The 22,764-nt window shown below is 41.4% G+C and overlaps 1 protein-coding gene across 1 annotated transcript in view; it reads left to right on the top strand.

Annotated features, from left to right (window-relative positions):
• The window catches only part of LOC120743288, an 82,398-nt gene extending 70,079 nt beyond the window's left edge, over positions 1-12,319 (top strand). Inside the window, exon 4 of the mRNA XM_040046869.1 lies at positions 11,521-12,319. Coding sequence (XP_039902803.1) covers positions 11,521-11,702 — 182 coding nt within the window. The 3' untranslated portion in view covers positions 11,703-12,319. The remainder of the gene's footprint in view (positions 1-11,520) is intronic.
• The last annotated feature ends 10,445 nt before the right edge of the window (positions 12,320-22,764 follow it).

Raw genomic sequence — 22,764 nt, 5'->3', positions numbered from 1 at the left:
AAGCCGGATGAACCTGTCAAATGAGTCTTTCTCCACAAACGCTCAGCTTTACGACAGACACGCTTTAAACAGCGAATGCTGTCGTAACAGGTCATAAGGAGACCATTAGTAACTTCACTACAGCTCATGTTGTGCTTTGTTGTCCTCTCAGTCCCCTGGGTGGGGGTGGATTCAGGGGTGGATTCAGGGGTGGAGTCTGTCCAGCTGATCTGCAAAACCACAATTTGCCTGCCTAAAGATGCTAAAGTGGAGTGGAAGGATGCAAACAACAGGAAGGTCCACGTGTATGAGAACGGCTCTGACCAGCCTGAAGAACAGGACGATAAATACAAGAACCGAACAAAGATGAAGAGAAACTTACTGGAACCTGGAGACCTCAGTCTGACCCTGAAACACCCCACAGATGGAGACAACTCCACCTACACCTGCACCGTCTACACCAGGGAGGGAAACATGCTGATGAAGAAACAAGTGGAGCTGAAAGTCAGAGGTCAGTGCTGTAGATACAGGTCAAAGGTCAGAGGTCAGACTCATGATGGTGGTTCAGTCTCAGTGGCTCCATCCAATAATGTTACAGTGTTAGCATGTCTGATGTTTGTGGCTGTTTTGGTTTTTATTTGATTTCCAGCCAAATGTAAAAGCTTCATCAGATGAACTGTAGGAGCAAAGTTCATGTGTGAGACTTCATCTGAAAGGTAACATCTTCTAGTTTCTGAACATGTGTTTGTTTAGCATGTGGCTGAAACACAGGCTAAGCTAAGTCAGCTCCAATCTCAGTAACAACCTTCTTTGGTCCTCATCTATAATCAGTCACATCTGAGTCACAATAACTAGAAGATGATTTCTAGCAGAAGTGTGAACATCTCCACATCCTTTCTCCATGTTATCATCCAAAGCTGTGTGAAGTTTCAGAGCTCTGCAGCTAACAGAGACTTTCAGTTTGCTGCTCTCTTCCTCTGACAGCTCCATTCTTAGGGAGCGTTAGTTCTGTTTCACTTTATTCCACTTATTCAGTCTGATGTTCTCTGATCTGTTTCTCTTGTTTAGTGTCTTAAATGCTGCCAGTGCCTCTCTTTGCTTTAACCAACCTTTCTCTTTATTTCTGAGCTTTTTAAGGACTTTAACTGATGCATCAACCTTTGAAAATGGAAAGAAATCAGTCAGATTCATGGCTGCATCAAAGTGTCACATGTAGTTCTCCACATCAGCTGGATTATATCTATAGCAGCAAACAGCAGCTGATGCACAAATCTTTGTCTGTGTTAATAAAGTTGGATCAGTTCAAATAGTTTGTTGCTCTGCTTGAAAGCAGCAGTTTTTCTAATGCACCACCTTCATGTTTCCTTCATATTTGAATCCCCCTGTAGATGCTGACAGGTAACCATGTCACACAGAGCTCAAGCCTTTGAATCCAGCTGTGACTGTTGATTTTCTATTGAATGGACTTTTTCAAATCCAGCTGTAGGCCTGTGTTTGTGAGCTCATTAACAGCTGTTTGTTTAGAGAGACGTGGTCCTCACAGGACAGCCACTACAAACATATGATTTTATAGAATATGATGCATTACTGCAGATTCAACACAATAGAAAGGATTTGAAATGAGCTCAGCCTTAAACATGTGCAGCAGTAATATTGATCCACAGACACTGATGGGAACATTTTTCTGCACAATAAGTACTTTGACTTTTCATACTTTATGTACAATTTGCCAGTACTGCAGTTTTGTGTGTAGTGAGGTGTTTTCATGGTGTTTTCTTGGTGCTTTTACTAAAGGAAGGCTTCTATCAAATTCTTCCACATGTTGTCAAACTGAGCTGTGTGATGAAGTGAGTGTGACAGAAACACTCAGACTGTGTTTCTTACTTTGTTGTCCTCTCAGTCCCCCAGGTGGAGCTGGATTCAGTGGTGGAGTCTGTCCAGCTGCCCTTCAAAACCACACTTCACCTGCCTGAAGATGTTAAAGTGGAGTGGAAGGACAACAATGATAATAAGGTCCATGTGTTTGAGAACGGCTCTGACCAGCCTGAAGAACAGAGCGAGTTTTATAGAGACAAAACGAAGATGAATGAAAACCTGCTGAAAACTGGAGACCTCAGTCTGACCCTGAAATACCCCTCAGACTATGACAACAGGATGTACACCTGCACCGTCTACAACAGAGAGGGAAACATCCTGCTGAAGAGAACAGTGGAGCTGAAAGTCCGAGGTCAGTGCTGTAGATACAGGTCAAAATGCAGATTTGAAGTTTTTTCTGTTTCTATTTTGATATTTGGTGGATTTTCATGTGCTTATTTAAACTGGATGAAAGCAGCTGTGAGTCACTGCAGCAGCTCTGTGCCAACAACCAACCAACACCTGGGTGGAGTCCCAGCTGAAGCTGAGAGATACTCAGAGATCAGAGACAGAAGCAGCTGTATGGAAGCGTTCTACAGGACGGCGTACACAAAGCTGATGTTACTGATGTCTCCTAGATAGATCTCATGGACCAAAGGCTCTCTGTGTCATCTCGGCTCCAGCTGAACTAAACTGAGAGTGAATTTGGGCTTTTAGGGAGGGGTGAAAGCAGAGCGCTGTAAAGGAAAGGGCTGTGATTGGTTCATAACACGTCAATGAGAAGAAAGGAAAGCTTCAGAGCAACATGAATGAAACAAAGTGTTTTGATGACGACTGAAAGCCAAAACTGTCCCTGAAATCAGAATTCAGGGGCACAGCCAGAAGACAGAGAACCGTGGAAATAGTGGTCAGATGGAGTGTTTCCTGCTTGCTGGACTCCATATGATATGTTAGCAGAGAGTGTCTGGCTCTTGATTGGTTGAAGTGGAGAACATCTGCTGCAGAAAGATGCCTCCTGCCACATGGTGGACATAGATGGTTTCTTTCACCCCTTTCTCAAACCGTCCCGCCCTCTCTGTCCAGAATGTGAACCTTTGCATCCTCAAAAGTGTGATCTTTGTCCTTGAGATTCAGATGTACAGCTCAGTCTTGTCCTGTCGAGGTGGCTCATTTATGTTTTCCAATGTAGACGTCTGAACATTTCTGGCTGTTAGCACGAATGCTCACAGCAAATCTGGGACTGTCCACCAATTGCTCTTAGAACTGTAGAGGCTTCTCGGATGAGAGGTGAAATGTCTTCAAGAAACTTAAAGAAGTCCAGAAGCTTTTCTTTCAAAGTTCCTTAGACTTTTTGGAATATGCTTTGTGCCCACGTGGATGAGGATGGTGTCGGCCTCTGCACAGGATCGTATTCTGCCCAGAAACTTTTCTAAAATGTTGCAGAGTATGGGCAAAGACAGAGTGCATGTGTTCTGGAATAGCAGTGTTATGACTAGTTTCTTAGCAGCCAACAAGATGGTATATTGGTCAGAATACAGGAAGGAGGACAAGAGGGTTCCACTTTGCTTAACTGTTGAAGTCAGCTGTTTTTTTGTCACCTTAATAGACAGTGTTGCAAATAAGCTGACATTAGGGCAACTATATTACAGCAACAGTGGTTAAGCTAACATAAACTCAAAGATGTCTTATAAAGAATATTTAAACATCCATCTTTGCATATACATATCAACAACATAATGAACAATAACTAGTGTACTGCATTCATTGTCAATCACTTGAAAATGATCCCCAACATTTCTCGTGATGTCTTCCTTGGGAGTTGGGAGTTCGCCTTGTAATCGGAAAGTTGCCGGTTCGAGCCCTGGCTTGGACAGTCCTGGTCGTTGTGTCCTTGGGCGAGACACTTCACCCGTTGCCTACTGGTGGTGGTCAGAGGGCCTGGTGGCGCCAGTGTCCGGCAGCCTCGCCTCTGTCAGTGCGCCCCAGGGTGGCAGTGGCTACAATGTAGCTGCCATCACCAGTGTGTGAATGTGTGTGTGAATGACTGGACGTGTGAAGCGCTTTGGGGTCCTTAGGGACTAGTAAAGCGCTATATAAATACAGGCCATTTACCATCTTATGAGCTGCTATAAGGGCTGCTCCATTCTCAGGATTTTAAATTGGATTATTGAAGCAATTCCTCTCGGCCTTATTTGCAGCTCCACTCTTGTTTTTGCTCTAATAATTATTTCTCTCCATGAGCTGTTTCTCTGCCTGAAGGAGGCGCCACTCCATCGCTTCATTTAGTGCAGAACAAGAGTCACATGATGCTGCTCTGAACACCAATCACACTTTGTACAGCTCATGTTGTGTTTGTTGTCCTCTCAGTCTGTCAGGTGGAGGTGGAGGAGGGGGCGGAGTCTGTCCAGCTGCCCTTCAAAACCACTCAAAACCTGCCTGAAGATGCTACGGTAGAGTGGGTACGCTATGACCCTGAACCAGTAATAGATGTCCACCTGTATAAGAACGGCCCTGACCAGCCTGAAGAACAGCACCAGGTTTACAGAGACCGAACGAAGATGAATGAAGACCTGCTGAAAACTGGAGACCTCAGTCTGACCCTGAAACAGCCCACAGAGAGAGACAGTGGGAAATACATCTGTGGAGTTCAGAGCAAGAGCATCTGGATAAGATTCAAAACAGTGCAGTTCAAAGTTAAAGGTTTGTGCTTGTGTGTGTGTGTGTGTGTGTGTGCGTGTGTGTGTGTGTGTGTGTGTGTGTGTGTGTCTCTGACTGTCTTGTGTCTCCTCTGCAGGGAGAGTTCAGGTCCAGGATCAAACAGGGGACATCAGGAACAGAAGCAGCTCCATTGATCCGACTCCTCTGATGGCTGATCAATCAGTTTGATCTGTGTGTTCTTTGATTATTGATCAGTGATGTCAGAGTGGAGTCAGTGTGATGTTGTTGTTGTGTGTTTGAGACTTTTAGTGTCCATGAAGGTCTCTGCTGCCGTAGATCCTCTGAACTGTGACAGAGGTCTCACTCTGGAGGAAACTCTCAGCACTTTCCAGCAGCTCCTCCATCATGGAGGACGTTCCCTCACTGTAACAGGTGGAGGAGAGAGGAGAGGAAGCACAGGTGGATCCTCTGAGGAAGAGGAGCGTTCCTGCAAACCACATGATCACCATGATGACCAGAGGGGCGTGGCCTTCAGTGGTAGTAATAAAGGAACAGTCCACATGTTCCACTTTGAAGGCTCCAACAAAGCAGACCTGTGATCACTTTGACTCAGGATGATGGATTGTTTGGATTTGTCTTTGTTTCTCTGGATTTTCTTGTGTGTCTGTGTGTCTTTGTATGTTGGATAGAGTCATGTGACCTGCCCATGGACGACACATGGAAATGAGCAGTTTAGCTCAAATCTGGCAGGTTTCCATCTTCTGATTTTATCCTGATGTCCATGAACGTGAACACTGTCCCTGTCAAATAAATCCAGATACAAAGATCATTAGCATGTCAGCTGCTAACTGCATTGTGTATTTTTATACTGATGTACATCTCCTACACTGAAGTACTAGTTATAAACTTGGTGCTCAGTGACTGAATCTCATCATCATAAACTAAAATTCATATGAATCTCTGCTACACTTAATGCAACATAAATCTGCCCATGAGGCCACAGACACTGTGCACCGCAGTCACACACTGCTCTGTACTGTGAATGCACCACATTAGTGCAGACTTAACAGTTTATCCTGCACAAAAGTACCCAGTATTTTCATGCAACATTCAAACAACAAACACAAAGTAAGTATAACTTAGTTTGTTTTGCAGGACGTTACATTATATGAAAAATACATAATTTAACACAACACAGAGAGTCACCACCATCTCTAAGCAACTTATCAAAGACATTACATTCATGCACATTAAATACATGCTGTGGTGCTGTGGGTCAAATGTTTTTCCATGTTTGAGATGTTTCCATGTTTGTTGTGATTAGGGATGGGTATCGTTTAGGTTTTAAATGGTGCTCGAACCAGTGCTCGAACCGGTGCTTAAAGAATGGAGAATACACAATTTGTCCAAAAACCTCTCATGTTTAGCTGTTTCTGAAAAGATAACAATGTTAGCCTTTTCTGCAGCTATGGGGCATATATGGTATCACTCTTGGCTGGAAGCAGTGCTTAAACAATGGAAATAAACACAAACTTTGTCCTAAAACCTCTCATGTTTAGCTGTTTCCCACTTTTTCTTTGCCTTTTTGGCCAGGGTGAAGGGAGTATCTGCCATCAAACAAGAAGACAGGGTAGCTATGATGTTTGCTAGTTCACCTTACCTGCATTAATGTAATAACGTGGTTAGCCTACTCAACGTAAATTACACACGAACAACATTAAGCTACTCACGCAGAAAAGAACGGCTGCTGCTGCCATCATCATCCGTCATCATTTCTGCTACACTGGCAGGGCTAGGGGCCAGGACTCTCCTCTTCGGGTTCTTGGGGGATGTTGCTAACTCCGGGTCCGATAACAGGCACCACACCCGCAGTAGATGTGCTCGGTGTGAGGTCTCGCAGCAAGCTATCAAATACAGCGCATTTCTCGGCTTTTAAAAAAATGCTATGCGTCACCAGGTGTTTCATCAGATTTGAGGTGTCACCTCCTTTGACAGTATCACAGTATCGCCTTAAAGCACTTGTTGCAGGCTGCTGAGTTTGAATCTTTTGCTGTGAAGTACAGCCAGACCTTGGACCGCTTCGCCTTGGGCGTTTTTAATCTGTAGCTCTGCTCTAAAAGAACGTACTTACCTGGCCCCGCCTACTACGCTTGCAAAGGTAAAATGATTGTCTAGAATCCAAAGTGTATGACATCTCAGGAAAAAAAGCACCGAAATAAAGCACCGAAATGTGCGCTGCTTTTCGGTCTGGTTACTACCGTTTATGTCAGAACCGGTGTCATCATGGCACCGGACACCGGTACCCATCCCTAGTTGTGATCAGTGTTTACTCAAAAAAGTAAAGTAAAAAAGTTATGACACATATTACACAGAAGACTTTTCTTAAAAGTAATGCAGTACGTTACTTAAAAGGAGACTTTTGTGTCAAGGCTGAAGTGGATCAGTGTCACACTGGAAAAACACCAGGCGAGGCTTTTCTGCAGCCAGGTGAGCCAGATGAACAGGTTAAATAGATGTGTGGTGGGCGTGGCTTTTTTAAAAGGAACAACTAAAATAAATATGTTTTCATTGGGGTTATTCCTTGTGACTAACACTAATTAGTATAATAAACGTATGTCTTCACTTTAGAAGTACAGATCCTAGTGTTAAAAATACTCCAGTAAAAGTTGAAGTACTGATTCAACTTCTTTACTCAAGTAAAAGTAAAAAAGTAGAGGCTCTGAAATACTCAAAGAAAGAAAGTAAAAGTAGCTCTTTGGAGGACATTTGTGCAAAGCTAACCGAACCTTGTGCTTTATAAACATAATGATAAGATTATATAAGTAGATGGAAATACAAAGATTTATTTCAGTCTAAAATTGAATTGTAACCAATCAGTTAAGCTTGAATCAGTTAAGTATGAGCATGAGCAGGAAAAGTAAGGAAAATAAAACCAAAAAATAAAAAAATAAAAAAATAAAACATCTCTATTTCCTACATTGTAGAGGGTGACTTTGCCTCTAAACAATAAATGTGTGCAGTCAGGGGGTAATGTGGATTCAGCAGGTGGGGGAACCTAAAATTAGCTGTAATGTCTCAGTGGAAAAGAATTTAAACTCACAATAATTTCTATTGAGAGCTTCAGTAGATTTTCTTAGTGTTCATGAGTTGTTCTGTCCATTTACTGGCTCCACACCGTTTATGCTGTCTGTTCTCTAGATGGTATAAAGTTGCTATGAAGGGGGAATTCAGTCAGGGAATCATCATCAGCTAAAGTTCATATCAATCTCTGCTACATTTGATGTAAGCTAACTGTGACCATTAATTCATAGCCACTCTGCACCAATCACACACTGTTTTTACTCTAAATCCTGTGATGGATTTACATCACAGTAAACACAAGTAAACTAACCTGTTTATCCTGCCCTAGCCTGCAGAGGATTTTACATGAAGTCTTTAAATAACCCAGTTACTCTTCCTCAGTTTGTTTAGCAGCAGGTTTCACAATGTGGAAAAACATAATGTCACATGTACAGATCCAATATTTGATTAGGGAACATGAGGATTTACATGTAAGCTTTAAAAAAGCATCCTTCCATTTAAATTTAAGCTCTCTTCTTCCTCTCCTGTCCACTTTCTTGTTCTTTTCACTCACTGATAGAACATTAAATGCACTCATGAGTCACCTGATACACACCTGTGTTTGTGTAGTTTTGAGACTCTTCGCTTTGTCAGTTTTCCTCATAGTTTCACACCTGCATGAAGCAGCCTCACCCTGACAGCTCAACCTTCAAATCACTGTGTCAGCTGATCACTTGCTGTCCTGTGATTGGCTGAGCTTCAGGCCTTCTCTCAGTCAAACTGGAAACAGGGATTGAGACAGTGTGAGGGTTTGTGGAGTGCCACAGTGCTGTAATGAATACTGTAGTGGAAGAAGTTCTTTCACACTCTTCATCCTGCAGCTGCTTTATGTCCATGATCTGCATGGAAACACATCTATGGAGAGGAAATCCAGCTGCTGAGGGTCACATCTGCATCATTGTAGCTACAGTGGATGTTTCAGTGTCAGGACTGAAGGTGGAGCTTTGTGAGTGTCAGGGTGAGGCCGCAGCAGCCGCCTCCAACCGCAGCGCTCGGGCGTGAAACTAGAAGAAAGGAAGTGATCTGTGGCCGGCCGGACTTCATTCCACAGATGTGCTTTAACAAAGTGTGAAGCTGAACTCTGAGCTGTGACAGTGTGAGCAGTGTGAGAGTGTCAGTAGATGATCAGCAGAGGAAAGTGAAGCTGCTGTGAGCTGATGTCCTGAAGGGCTTTTAAAGAGTCTCTGAGTTTGACAGGAACATGAAGATGTTTGTGGTGTTTGTGATCCTCCTGCACGGTAAGTACACCTTCCTCTCTCTGCTCTCATCATCAGCTTTTCTTTCATCTCTCTCTCTTTAATGTGTTGAGGTGCATGGCAATGTAAAACAGGAAACACACGACACTGAACTAAACCTACAGTAAACACAAGGGCAAAAGAACAAAACCTAAGAACTAAACTCATAACCAGAATTAAGCTGAAACATTGAATAAAAATAATCCGAACAGCACAACTAGAAAAACGGAACATAAATCATGTAAAATAATACAAAACACAAGAAACTGAAAATCCTGGGAGCAGAACCAAAGCAGAAGACCGACCCGGGGGCTGACAGCTGAAAAGTCAGAACAGTTCAGGTGGCTGACCATGCGGAAGGCAGCAGCAGCGACGAAACAGTTCAGAAGGCCAGCCGCGAAGTCAGTGGCAATGACAGAGCAGATCAGGAGCCCCACCGCGGTTCAAGTGGCACTGGCCACATAGGTGAGAAGGCCATCCATGACGGCAAAGATCTTTAGCTGATGGCTGGAAAAGTGGCCGGCGATGGTGTGCCGGGTTTGGACGAGCAGGCCATGCTGGATGTGGACGTGGGCAAGCAGGCCGTGCTAGATTTGGACGAGACGGCGGTGTGAGAGCCACGGGACCAGATGAGCCAGGACAAGACGGTGGTGGACCAGGCAAGTCAGGACCAGGCGAAGGTGGAGCAGCCTTGGGCAGCTGAAAGGCCGGGGACATGGCTGCTGCAGGTAGTGGAAGTGGTGGCGCTGATGGTTGGACCGGCTCAGAGCCTCCAAAGGAGACAGGTGGCTGAAGCAACCCCTTGGGACCTCCAGTGGAGACAGAAGATCGTTGGACGGACCAGTCGGACCCTGTTGTGTGTTGCAAAAAGTGCTGCAAAAGTTGGTGAAGCGCACTTGGTAACCAGGAGAGACCAGAATCCAGGCATTGTAGCCATTTATCTACAGCTCACTAAAACTCCTTTTCAGAATGATCCAGCCACAGGTCAGATAACTTATTCACAGAGTAAATAATATCCTCCTGGAGCTCCTCAGACGGCAAGAGTGCTGCTGGGTCGGTTGTTTGGTTGGGTCGTTCTGTCATGACGTGCTGTGCGGCAGGGAGGATTAGACCCAAATGCAGGATCTCAAAAATGTGACTTAAACCCATAATGTAGCTTGTAATGTGGGAAAAACTCTTCATGAAAATAAACACTTACTAAAACCAACGAAAACCTCACACTTGAAACTAGAAACTAAACATTAGCAAACTAACAGGAGCACGAAACAAACACACAGCATACTGACAACATGACGTGATCCAGGGAAAGGAAAACATGGGGATTAAATACACAGTGGAGTAATCAGGGAATTTGAGACAGGAGGGAAACACAAGTGGGAGAAATTAGACGTAACAAGACAAGAGTTATTTTCCACTTTAAAGTCTGTCTCCACTGTTCAGCCACAGATCTATAATACATGGTCCAGATGTTAGGTGTGCTTTGACATCTGGACCACCAAACACCTGTCAGATCTGTAACTGAGTCAGAAATGGGAAGATTAGGTCCCTGGGCTGTAACAGAAATCATTGTGTAGAGACTATTGTGGTGCCGTGGGCGGAGCCTGAATACTGTTAGCTGGTTTCAGTTGTGCATGTGTCAGAAAGATATTTTCTTTAAACAAACCTTGATCCACGCCTGACACACTGTCATGGTGTTTGTTATTTATGGTTGTAATCCTGAGCTTTTGGAGACGAACAGTTACAGGATAGAGACAAAGTTTTTGTTCGCAGGTTTGACCCACCAGTTACCAACAAATGCTGAGAACATCTCGCCCTGTCTTTCCAAATAAGTCACCAAATACATAAGAACTACAACAAGCAACTATCACATGGCATTCACAGTAGTTAGGAAAAGAACGTAGGAGGTAATGTTCTGGACTGTTAGAACATACCCCCAGTCTTTGTTGGGTTGTTGTTAGAACTTCTCACTGTTTCAGACTTTGGACTTAGTTTGACATTTTTATGTGATGGACTTCCTGCCTCTGATCTGTGCTGTGTTCTCTTTAATGAGTTGTTAAAATGTTGAATGTTTCTGTCGTTCTGTCTGCTGGTTTCTGTAAATGTGTCTAAACTTGATCTTTACCTCAAAGTGACTCATGGAGTCTCTGTCTGTGTGTCCTCAGTTTTCCAGCATGCTTTAGCTGTGGAGCTGTATGAGGGGGACGTGTTCATCCTGCCCTGTCATGTCCACACTTTTAATCTGACTAAATCCACAGTGGTGTGGAGTCGCTCCGACCTCAGTCCTCCAACCGTACACCAGCGTCAGCTTCAAGGAGACGAACTGAAAGATCAAAACCAGCGTTACAGCGGCCGAACATCCATGAAGACTGACGCTCTGGAAACTGGAGACCTCAGCCTGAACCTGACCAACCTCCAACTGTCTGACAGCGCCACCTACACCTGCTCCATCAGAGACTTTGGAGATGAACTGAGTCGGAGTGATGTACAGGTGCAGGTCAAAGGTCAGCAACAAACATCTGCTGTAGATACATCTGACATCACTCAGATAAAACTTTACTATTTTATTGCTGCATAAATATGTTCACTCAAAAAATATTAGCTTGAGGTATGTTCAATAAAATATATCACCACATTCAGTCAGAGGTCAAAGGTCATGTTTTTCTTTTCTCCACAGAACGGTTTCCATCCTGGGCCAAAGCTCTCCTGATTCTCCTGATTTTTCTTTTGGTTTCTGGAAGTCTCATATGTTATTTCCGTCAATATTATAAATCAGGTGAGTGTCCCATACTATACACAAGTAGAGCTCACACAAACTTGTTCCAGAAGCTGAAAGAGTTGAGAGTTACAAACAGCTGATACAGAGAGCTGAAGGGAAATTTCCAGGTTTGTTCCAGAAGTCAGAAAACCTCCTTCAGACTCAGTCATTGATCAGTGAAACAGCTCCACAACATGACTTTACTAAACAATGTGTGTGCTTCACTGCAGTGATCTGACACAGAGGCTGCATGTGGACAAGCTGTTCTTTCATTATTTGCAGTTAATCCAGACAAAAGACTCATTACTCATATTTCCAAGAGAGACCAGCAGGGGACAGAAGATGTTACAACAAATACCACTAATAACAATATAACAAGTAAAGAACCAATATTCATTCAGAATGTTCAAATACTATATTCTGTACAGACCAGTGAACACAAATGTATGAGCTGTGTGCAATAACAGACCAAAACAAGAACACTGACCAAAAGAGCTGTTCTCTCGCTCCAAAATTAACTTCAACTCCTCCATCGTAGCCATTTCTAACAATTTTAGCCCAATTTGTAGATTATTCCAGGAAACCTTATATCATAAAGCCTTTTTTTACGGTGGCCTTGAGAGGCCAAACGGACTGCAACTTCAGAAAACACTTGCAAAAAGAAAAACACCTGCAAAAAGAAAAATGCTGCAAAAAGAAAAACACTTGCAAAAAGAAAAATGCTGCAAAAAGAAAAACACTTGCAAAAAGAAAAATGCTGCAAAAAGAAAAATGCTGCAAAAAGAAAAACACCTGCAAAAAGAAAAATGCTGCAAAAAGAAAAACACTTGCAAAAAGAAAAATGTTGCAAAAAGAAAAATGCTGCAAAAAGAAAAACACTTGCAAAAAGATAAATGTTGCAAAAAGAAAAATGCTGCAAAAAGAAAAACACCTGCAAAAAGAAAAACACTTGCAAAAAGAAAAATGCTGCAAAAAGAAAAACACTTGCAAAAAGAAAAATGTTGCAAAAAGAAAAATGCTGCAAAAAGAAAAATGCTGCAAAAAGAAAAACACTTGCAAAAAGAAAAATGCTGCAAAAAGAAAAACACTTGCAAAAAGAAAAATGCTGCAAAAAGAAAAACGCTGCAAAAAGAAAAACGCTGCAAAAAAGAGAAAAGCTGCAAAAAGAAAAACGCTGCAAAAGCACACACAACACAACGGAAATGTTTCTGGGGAGACAATAAGCGGACGGACCAGTTGCAGTTGCATGAACCAAAACATGCTAACAAGTGCACTGGGACTGGGAGACACTTCAAAGAAGTGGAAGCGGAGCGGCCAAAGAGTAAACTTTCAAAAGTAAGTTCTGAATATTATGTCACTTATTTATGTGCAAATGTTTAATAATGAAGAACATTAAAACATTACTGTTGGCCACATGCCGGCAAAGTTATGTGACATTAGCGATGTTTGTACTTTCAGCGTTTACTTTGTTTTAAAGCCTTTACTTTATACGCCGTTCGATAGTTGACTTTAATCTTACAGAGAATCTGATGATTTTATGGATAATTAAAGTCAGTCATATATCCACAAACACAAGAGGCTGAAAGTCAGTGATGCTGCTCGGTTTGCAGTCCTGAATATCACAGCACAAGCAGGATTCACTGCACTGTTAATGTTAGCTGTGTTATATTGCTGCCTCTGTCCGGTGGTGTCGAGCCAAACGGACTTTAACGTGTGTTTGAACGAGCTGACGGTTCACTCGTTAAGCTGAAAGAAAGATGCTTTAATCACAGCAGTCACACATGTGTCCACTGTACCATCTGGAAACTCTTCTTGTTTACACTCGTAATAACACAAACACTAAATCCTGCTTCTCTGGTGCTGTTGTGTAGCAGTGTGTACACCTGAGACTGTCACCTGTCTGTCTGTCCTGCACTCTCTCTCTGTTTCTTTCTCTCTGATTGTGGAATAAAAGTATGAACATGTGTTTATAAGTTACACTTGTGTCTGAATCCTGCAGCTTATCACACATTTGATTTCCATGTGTGACGACTGCAAGTGTCCAGAGTGAGGACAGACTGAGGGACCCACTGCTGCACATCAGCTGTGAGGCTTTGCACCCCTGATGATCCACCAGGACAAACTCAGCAGTGTGTGAGGAAGAGGAGGAGGAAGAGCCAGCAGCAGCTGACAGATGGAGAGAATAGACAGACTGTTCCCTGTTTGTGAAGGACTGCTAGGAAAGTTTAACATAACTGTCTGTCCTGAATCAGTCTTATTAGGTAATGTTCAAATAATTTTATCATCCCAGTGTTTCCAGTGTGGGAGAAAGTACTCAGAGTACTCAGGGCCTTCAAGTTACACACTATGAAAGGCAGCAATAAGTTTAATGTTCAGAAACCTAAAGTATGTATCAGCAGCAGAATGGAGCTAAAATAAATGTTGGTTTCAGTTCAATGAAGCTTTGAGTATTTTGGATCAGTAGCACTGCTGTGTTTGTTGCATCATATTGCTGTAATTGTTTATATGCTTTATATATTCTGAGCTAAGTTGATCTATAGTGTTGCATCATATTCTATAAGGATGTTATGTGTTTGTAGACTTTCTGCCCAGTTTGACCCATTTAGCAGAAGTCAGCCTGTTTAAGGCTCTGATGTCTATTCTGTATGACTTAAAGCAATTATGACATGGTCTGATTTTCTCACCCAATAAAGGAATATTTCATATATCAGTCTACTCTTCATTCTATCAGAAACAGTTATCACAGCTCGTACATTTTCTTTTTATAAATATATGTAAGCATTGAGCCAAATTTAGTAATGCCAACATACTGAAGGAACATTTGTCTCTTATATATATAACACATCTATATATGCACTGTCAAAGATACTTGTCTTTGAGTGAAGATTTAAGGTGATAAGACATGTAAATAACTGCAACTTGAATCTGTACTGAAGCTCAGTGTTTGACACAGAGTTCATGTTCACTGCTGTAATAGATAATAATGATTAATATAATAACTATAATATTGGCCATATTATATTTACATTACCAAAGTGAGATGACTTTAGTCTCATGAACAACATCAGCTAATTGTTATTTACCAACTAATCTTAAATGACTGTTCAGTACAGAAATGAAGCCCAACAATCATGTTTTACTGTCCTGTGGTCTCAGCCTCAGATACTCATCAAATCACACAAAGCTCTTGTAGAAACAAACAAACAAATGATCAAAATATGTTCTCCTTCATTTCTGTCAAACCAAGTTGTATGACACGTTTCCAGCGGTTAGTATCATGGTTGCTAGGCAACCTGGGAAGCGCGACGGAGACTAGACCGTCCCATACAGACAAACTTGCCGTTTATTTTGCAAATCGAGCTCAACACTGCCCCTAGCATCCTGGAGCACTTCCATTGTGTTTTGGAGTTTGTACGTGAGTTGTCTCTAGGGGCCACCGTAGATAGGCCACGTAAAACCAGATTCATGATAAACAATATACCGTCACGTTTACTGTCTAAGGACAGCGCTGGCAAGCACTCTCTGCTTATGACCAAAAAAACCAAACAAAAAAAAACAGCCCGTTCGTGTTGGTGGAAAAATGCACCGTGTCAACAGGTATCAGGCTGTGATGTTCTCCTTTATAGTGGACAGAAATTATTTTTTTTTGGAGTGGCACAAATAATTTGTGGCATCTTATTGATTGTTCTGTAAATAGTTTGAAATGGTTATTTAAAAAAGGGGTAAAAGGTAAATGGCTGCAAATAACTGTTGTTTGCAAAACTTGTACATATGATTTTAAAACTGACAATTTATATTTGCATTTAAAGTTATGAAATAGGATTCATTAAACATGTTTGTGGTTGTTACAGTAAAAAATATAGCTTTTTCTACTCTGATTTTATATTTTTTGTTTGATTTTAGATCAATTGTGTTAGTACAGTATGTCAAAATGAAAACCTGACTGTAAATTCAGGCATGTGAGGTTGTGTTGAAAAGGATGATACCAAACAAAGCAAAGTAAATAGTTTTTAAGGGTGAAATGAAGAGGTCAAATCAAAAGTAGTCAAAAATGGCCAATTACACCCTGGACCCCAGAGGGTTAAACAAATTTTTTAAAGTAACACAATCATTACTTTTCAAGTAATTAATTACTTTTAGAATATTGTAACTCAGTTACTAACTCAGTTACTTTTTTGAAGAGGTAACTAGTAACTATAATTAGTTACGTTTTCAAAGTAACTCGGCCAACACTGGTAGTTAGTAACATCTGAATTATCACCTCCGTTCAGCAAAGGAAAATACACAGATTTCCATATTTCAGGGATTTCACTGTTTAAAGGCTTATATTAAAAATACAGGTTAGTGGTTCTGCCAGATAACAGCAATCACACATTGGTCACTGATATTTGCAAAAATACCAATATGGACATGTTAGTGAAAAATAAATCAGTAGGATTTAATTTTACGTAAAGGTCAAGTATGTAAAGAATTTGGAAGAAGGAAATTAGATGTCCTCCAGGCCTTTATCTTCTTAAGACATGCCTGTAACTGATTGATTTAAATGATATCAGAAATAAAAATCAAATGCAAATCAAATAAATGTATGAATAATTTTTGTGTGCAAAGAAAACTCCTCATTTACATAAACAAACTGGAATCTATCAGATGTGATTCAAATCACTGCAGTAAATTCCCTTTAATAACTCTGGTGTGTTCTAGTGTTTGTAGTAAACTGTTGTGGTCTACACTGAGGTCTAACAGGACAAGCACAGGAATAAGTCCTCTGTAACAGGTCATAAGAAGAACATTAGTAACCTTCACTAGAGCTCATGCTGTGCTTTGTTGTCCTCTCAGTTTATAAGGTAGGGGTGAATTCAGAGGTGGAGTCTGTCCAGCTGATCTGCAAAACCACAGTTTGCCTGCCTAAAGATGCTAAAGTGGAGTGGAAGGATGCAAACAACAGGAAGGTCCACATGTATGAGAACGGCTCTGACCAGCCTGAAGAACAGGACGATAAATACAAGAACCGAACAAAGATGAAGAGAAACTTACTGGAACCTGGAGACCTCAGTCTGACCCTGAAATACCCCACAGATGGAGACAACTCCAGCTACACCTGCACCGTCTACAGAGGGGAGGAAAACATCCTGATGAAGAAACAAGTGATGCTCACTGTCAGAGGTCAGTGCTGTAGATACAAGTCAAAGGTCAGAGGTCAGACTCATGATGGTGGTTCAGTCTCAGTGGCTCCATCCAATAATGTTACAGTGTTAGCATGTCTGATGTTTGTGGCTGTTTTGGTTTTTATTTGATTTCCAGCCAAATGTAAAAGCTTCAGCAGATGAACTGTAGGAGCAAAGTTCATGTGTGAGACTTCATCTGAAAGGTAACATCTTCTAGTTTCTGAACATGTGTTTGTTTAGCATGTGGCTGAAACACAGGCTAAGCTAAGTCAGCTCAAATATCAGTAAAAACCTTCTTTTAGGGCTGCTCGATTATGGCAAAAATGATAATCATGATTATCTTCACTGAAATTGAGATCTCGATTATTTGACGATATTTATTTAACCCTTTAAGACCTACTATAGAACCAAGTCCGCCAGAGCTTATATTATTTTTTTACATGCTGTAGTGCCATTTGTGGGAGCATTTCAAGTTGCTATACAACTGTTATAGCCCATATTTTAATAATATGTATGCATTAAGTCCATAGTAACTACATTAATTGCAAAAAAGTGCAATAAACTACAAAAAAAACTTGAAAATCGTTTTTGTTTTTTTACATATATTTCTACTTGGAGAAATTTAAGAGGTTTATCCCTCAAAACTTTAAATACAAAAAAGTTGCAAAAAATAGTTTACAACAACAGGAAACTTATTTTGAGTGTCTTCATAGTTTTATTTTGGAGATACACCAATTTTTATACACTGCAGGAAAAACAAAAAAACAATCCTATGATGCAAATTTGCAAAGAAAACAGCATGTGGATCAAAATAAACTATTTCCAGCAGTGCAATTCGAGTTCTAAGCATCCCAGCAACTATTCAGAAAAGTCAAACATGACCAGTATAGGTTTTTAAGGCCTACAAGTAAAAAACTACATTTCCGCGAAAATGACATCACTTCCAGTTTCGGCCAGGAAATGGCAGACATGCGATCGTTCGCGCTGACGACTTTTTCAATGTGTGAAGTGTTAAGAACAGCTGATCGGATCGGCAAAGCGTGTTTCTGGAATATTGTGTTTTTGTTCCTGCAAGCGCTTTTTATGCAATTTTTGCAAAGCTTTGTGTGGAAGGAAACCGTGACCGAGGACAAGCTGATGGCATAAGATGTAAGTACAACTCCTCCAGTGTCATATGCAAAACAAATTATTGCGCTAGCTTACACGGTTCAGGTTCTACAGGGATTTAAAAATAGTTACACAAACGGAGCGTGCTGCTCTGACCGGATTTAAAGGGTTAACAATGACTTTAAAAAATAATATAAAATAGTGTGCAACACCACTGAAGTTTTTTTTACCTCTCTTTTCAACCAACAGCAGTCACTCTCCTCTTCAAATAACTTCTGCTTAGCTTTCCGAGCTTCCCTCGGGTCCTCTTAATCAGCGGTCTCCAACCTTTTTTGCGCCACGGACCGGTTTATGCCCGACAATATTTTCACGGACCGGCCTTTAAGGTGTCGCGGATAAATGAGGGAGGGGCTAATAATCGGCTCAGTCATTTTTAATGATCGTTGAAAGCCCAGATTGTAATCGTGATTAAAATTCGATTAATTGAGCAGCCCTACCTTCTTTGGTCCTCATCTATAATCAGTCATATCTGAGTCACAATAACTAGAAGATGATTTCTAGCAGAAGTGTGAACATCTCCACATCCTTTCTCCATGTTATCATTCAAAGCTGTGTGAAGTTTCAGAGCTCTGCAGCTAACAGAGACTTTCAGTTTGCTGCTCTCTTCCTCTGACAGCTCCATTCTTAGGGAGCGTTAGTTCTGTTTCACTTTATTCCACTTATTCAGTCTGATGTTCTCTGATCTGTTTCTCTTGTTTAGTGTCTTAAATGCTGCCAGTGCCTCTCTTTGCTGTAACCAACCTTTCTCTTTATTTTTGAGCTTTTTAAGGACTTTAACTGATGCATCAACCTTTGAAAATGGAAAGAAATCAGTCAGATTCATGGCTGCATCACAGTGTCACATGTAGTTCTCCACATCAGCTGGATTATATCTATAGCAGCAAACAGCAGCTGATGCACAAATCTTTGTCTGTGTTAATAAAGTTGGATCAGTTCAAATACAGTGGAACCCCGACTTACAAAATTAATTCGTTCCCGAGGGTCTTTCATAAGTCTAAATTTTCGTAAGTCGAAACACCCATTGCGCCTTTTGAGTGAACAATAGGCTATAGGCTGATTACTAACTTCAACAACAATACGTCGTTCAAGTGGAACAGCGAAGTACAAAAGCAAATGGGTTGTCACATGATTCAGAAAGCATTCTGGGCATTCTGGGCTCAGCCAATCAGAGCCAGCGGATTTCGTTTATCGGGCATTTTGCCGTAACGCAGGCAGAGATATTGCATTCAAGTGCCTTCATAAGTTGAATTTTTCATTAAATGGGGTATTCGCAAGTCAGGGTTCCACTGTAGTTTGTTGCTCTGCACTTGAAAGCAGCATGTACAGTTCACGAGCGAACCGCACAGAGCTTCAGACTGTCTAATGCTCTGTTCGCTAAGGTTAGCAAGTTTAATGACAAGTAAAGGACATTTAAAGACTTCCGTGAGGGAAATACTTTTTTTTTTGATTAATCTGAAGTGTTTCGATAGGTCTCAGTGAGTTAAAAAGTAGGGTTAGCATGTAATCCTGCTAAAAGTGTTAGCACATGTTTCTATTATCAATACTGTATGTGATTTAATTTTGGTTGAGGCTTTTGTTGATATTTTGATTAATATTCTTGATTAATGATGATCAATATCCCTGATATAAGATACGATAAGATAAGAGACTAAAGAGTTTGATCACAAATCTCGGAGTTAAAATTGATTCTGCACTCACCTTTGATGACCATGTAAACGAGGTGGTTAAAAATCAGCATTTTATCACCTCAGACGGTTTAGCAAAGGTTAGCCCTTTCTTTTCAGAGCGTGACTTGGAAAGCGTTATTTCATGCCTTTATTACCTCACATTTAGATTATTGGTAATTCTCTTTTAACAGGGGTTGGCGGGCACTTGGTCACGCTTGCAATTAGGCAAATGCTGTCACGATTTTAATGGCAGAAGAAAAATTATCACATCTCTCCGATTTGGCCTCTCTACACTTATTGATTCAGGATCCGTCCTTTTATTGGCTTTAATCTTAATGGTCTGGCTGTTTATTGTTGACTGTCCCCACGTCCCCTTGTTCCTTCGTCAGCTGAGCAGTTGCTGCTTTCGGTCCCAAAGTCACGGCTGAAACTTAGAGGAGACCGAGCGTTCTCTGTTGCTGCGCCGATGCTTTGGAATAACCTTCCTCTCCATATTAGACAGGCTGCATCAGTGCCAGTTTTTAAGTCTTTATTAAAAACCTATTTTTATTCCCTGGCTTTTAACTCTGTGGGTAACTGACATTTTTATTGTTTTTTAACTTTATTGCTATGTCTGGTTTTATTACTATGTGCATATTAGTATTGTACAGCACTTTGGTCTACCAGGTGTGTTTTTAAAGTGCTATATAAATAAATAAATGATGATGATGATGATGATGATGATGAAGATAAGATGACCTTTATTAGTCCCACAGGGGGGACATTTGTTTTGTTACAGCAGAAGTGCAAAGTTATGTAGCAGAAATTAGAAAACACTGGAATGCAATAAAATAAAATAAAATAAAATACTATATACAGTAGAATAAAATAGAATAGAATAGAATAATATATAAAATAGAATAAAATAGAAATACAAATGCTATATACAACTGAGTAAGAAAATACAAAAGTACAACTTCGTCAGAAGAAGAATTGTACAAGAGTTGCACATATAGCAGTCTTATTGCACGTGTGAGGGTTTGATCAGCTGCAAAAGTCTTTGTTGTGGAGTCTGACAGCAGTGGGGAGGAAAGACCTGTGAAATTTCTCCGTCCCACACCGTGGGTGCTGCAGCCACTGAAGGAGCTGCTCAGTGCTGTCAGAGTCTCTTGCATGGGGTGGGAGATGTTGTCCAACAGGGATGACAGCTTAGCCGCCGTTCTCCTGTCACTCACCACCTCCACTTGGTCCAGAAGGCATCCTAGAACAGAGCTGGCCCTTCGGATCACCCTGTTCAGTCTCTTCCTGTCCCAGCAGAGATGCTGCCGCCCCAGCAGACCACACCGTTAAAGATAGCTGAGGCCACCACAGAGTCATAGAAGGTCTTCAGGAGTGGACCCTTCACTCCAAACGACCTGAGTCTCTGCAGCAGGTACAGCCTGCTCTGCCCTTTCCTGTAGAGGGCGTCTGAATTATGAGTCCAGTTTGTTGTTCAGATGAACATCAAGGTACCTGTAGCTGTCCACAGCCTCAATGTCCATACCTTGGATGTTCAGTGGTTGCAGTGGAGGATGCTTGTGCCTGCGGAAGTCTACCACCAGCTCCTTGGTTTTACTGGCGTTGATCTGGAGGTAGTTCTGCTGGCACCAGTCCACAAAGTCCTGAGTCAGTCCTCTGTACTCCTTGTCGTCCCCATCAGTGATGAGGCGGACTATTATGATATTTAACAAGGGGTAAATACTTGGTCTTTTATTCTGTCATTTTAATAATTTTACACGCTGCTTAAACCAAAGTATAACATCCACCCACTGTGAATGGTATAACAAATTTAACAAATCCACCCAAAGCAATTAATAATAATCTTACCTTTACAATGACACTTGGAAGGCTGGCTGTCATTCTAGAGAGGTCATCTTTCAGGGCCTTGTAGTCCATATGATGAATGGATTTCTTCAATCTCTGCTCCAATTACATCATAGGTATGGCTGCCTCTAATTCTCTTGTATTCTAGGGCGGCCTTGTTGCGTTGTAATGTGGAATTAATCCAGTGAACTGTTACACCCATAAAACGTTTATTATTTACTGTCCAGATGTCAGCAGTGGTGGAAACAAACTCTACCTCTTCGAGTGTAGCCTTGAAGTTAGAGTTCATTTTGTCATATTCTCTCTCAAGATATCCTACAAATGTCTTTCTCTGGGGCAGCTTGACACCACTTTCAGTTGGTATTTTTTCTACGATGCGTCGGAATGATTCAGAGTCTACAGTGGAAATTGGCAACATGTCCTCGACAATATAGGCAGCGACGAGCTTCTTCAGTTCAGCGGCACTAAGTCCCGTCGCTCTTACGTCTAGTTTAACCTGTTTAGCAGGAGTGGGTCCATCTGAGGTTTGCCCGGTGGAAGTAGATGTGGTAGCCACAGCGGTCATGTCCGTGGGGGGATCCTGGGGGTTTTCTGTTAATTTAACATTCTTGTGGCAGTGTGATAGGTGCTTGCTCAGGTTGGAAGTGGAATTTTTCGATGTAGAAAGAAGTTTTCTTCCGATGCAGAGTGTACAACGGACGCTTATGTTTTTGTCGCTTTTTAAAGAGTCGAATTGAAAGCAATGTCGGTATTTCCAAGTATTAAAGGCTGCACGGTCGAACTCTATCCCTCGCTCCATGTTTTCTATTGTTGATTTACAGATGTGCTACCACAGTCGTCGTACCCACTTGCGTCATTGTCAGGAGACACTCTCACAAACAAAATCACAGTTTAGTAACACAGTAACGCAGCATGCTTACGGGAAACTAAGTATAATCTAATTACTTTTTTACAATTGTAATCCCTTACTTTACTCGTTACTTGAAAAAAGTAATCAGATTACAATCGGATTACATTAACGCATTACTTTTAACGTGTTACTGCCCATCTCTGGTGATAGAAACACTCAGACTGTGTTTCTCTGCTTCATCAAGTCAAATCTGGTCCTCAGAGACTGAATAAAGTCCTGTCCCACTAACAGCAGCTCCAACAGTCTGTTCACTGCTTTCTTCCTGTCAGTCTTCATCTTTCTGCTGTGTCTCCTCTTCACACTGACCACTTTCTATCTAACAGTGAGCTCCCAGTGAAGCAGCAGCATTCAGCCTGTTAGAGGCAACACAAATGTCTCCATCCAAGCTCATGTTGTGCTTTGTTGTCCTCTC

The sequence above is a fragment of the Simochromis diagramma genome, unplaced genomic scaffold (genome assembly GCF_900408965.1).
Source record: "Simochromis diagramma unplaced genomic scaffold, fSimDia1.1 OVJJ01000424.1, whole genome shotgun sequence".
Taxonomy (NCBI): Eukaryota; Metazoa; Chordata; class Actinopteri; order Cichliformes; family Cichlidae; genus Simochromis; species Simochromis diagramma.
This window is presented reverse-complemented; position numbering and strand designations above follow the sequence as displayed.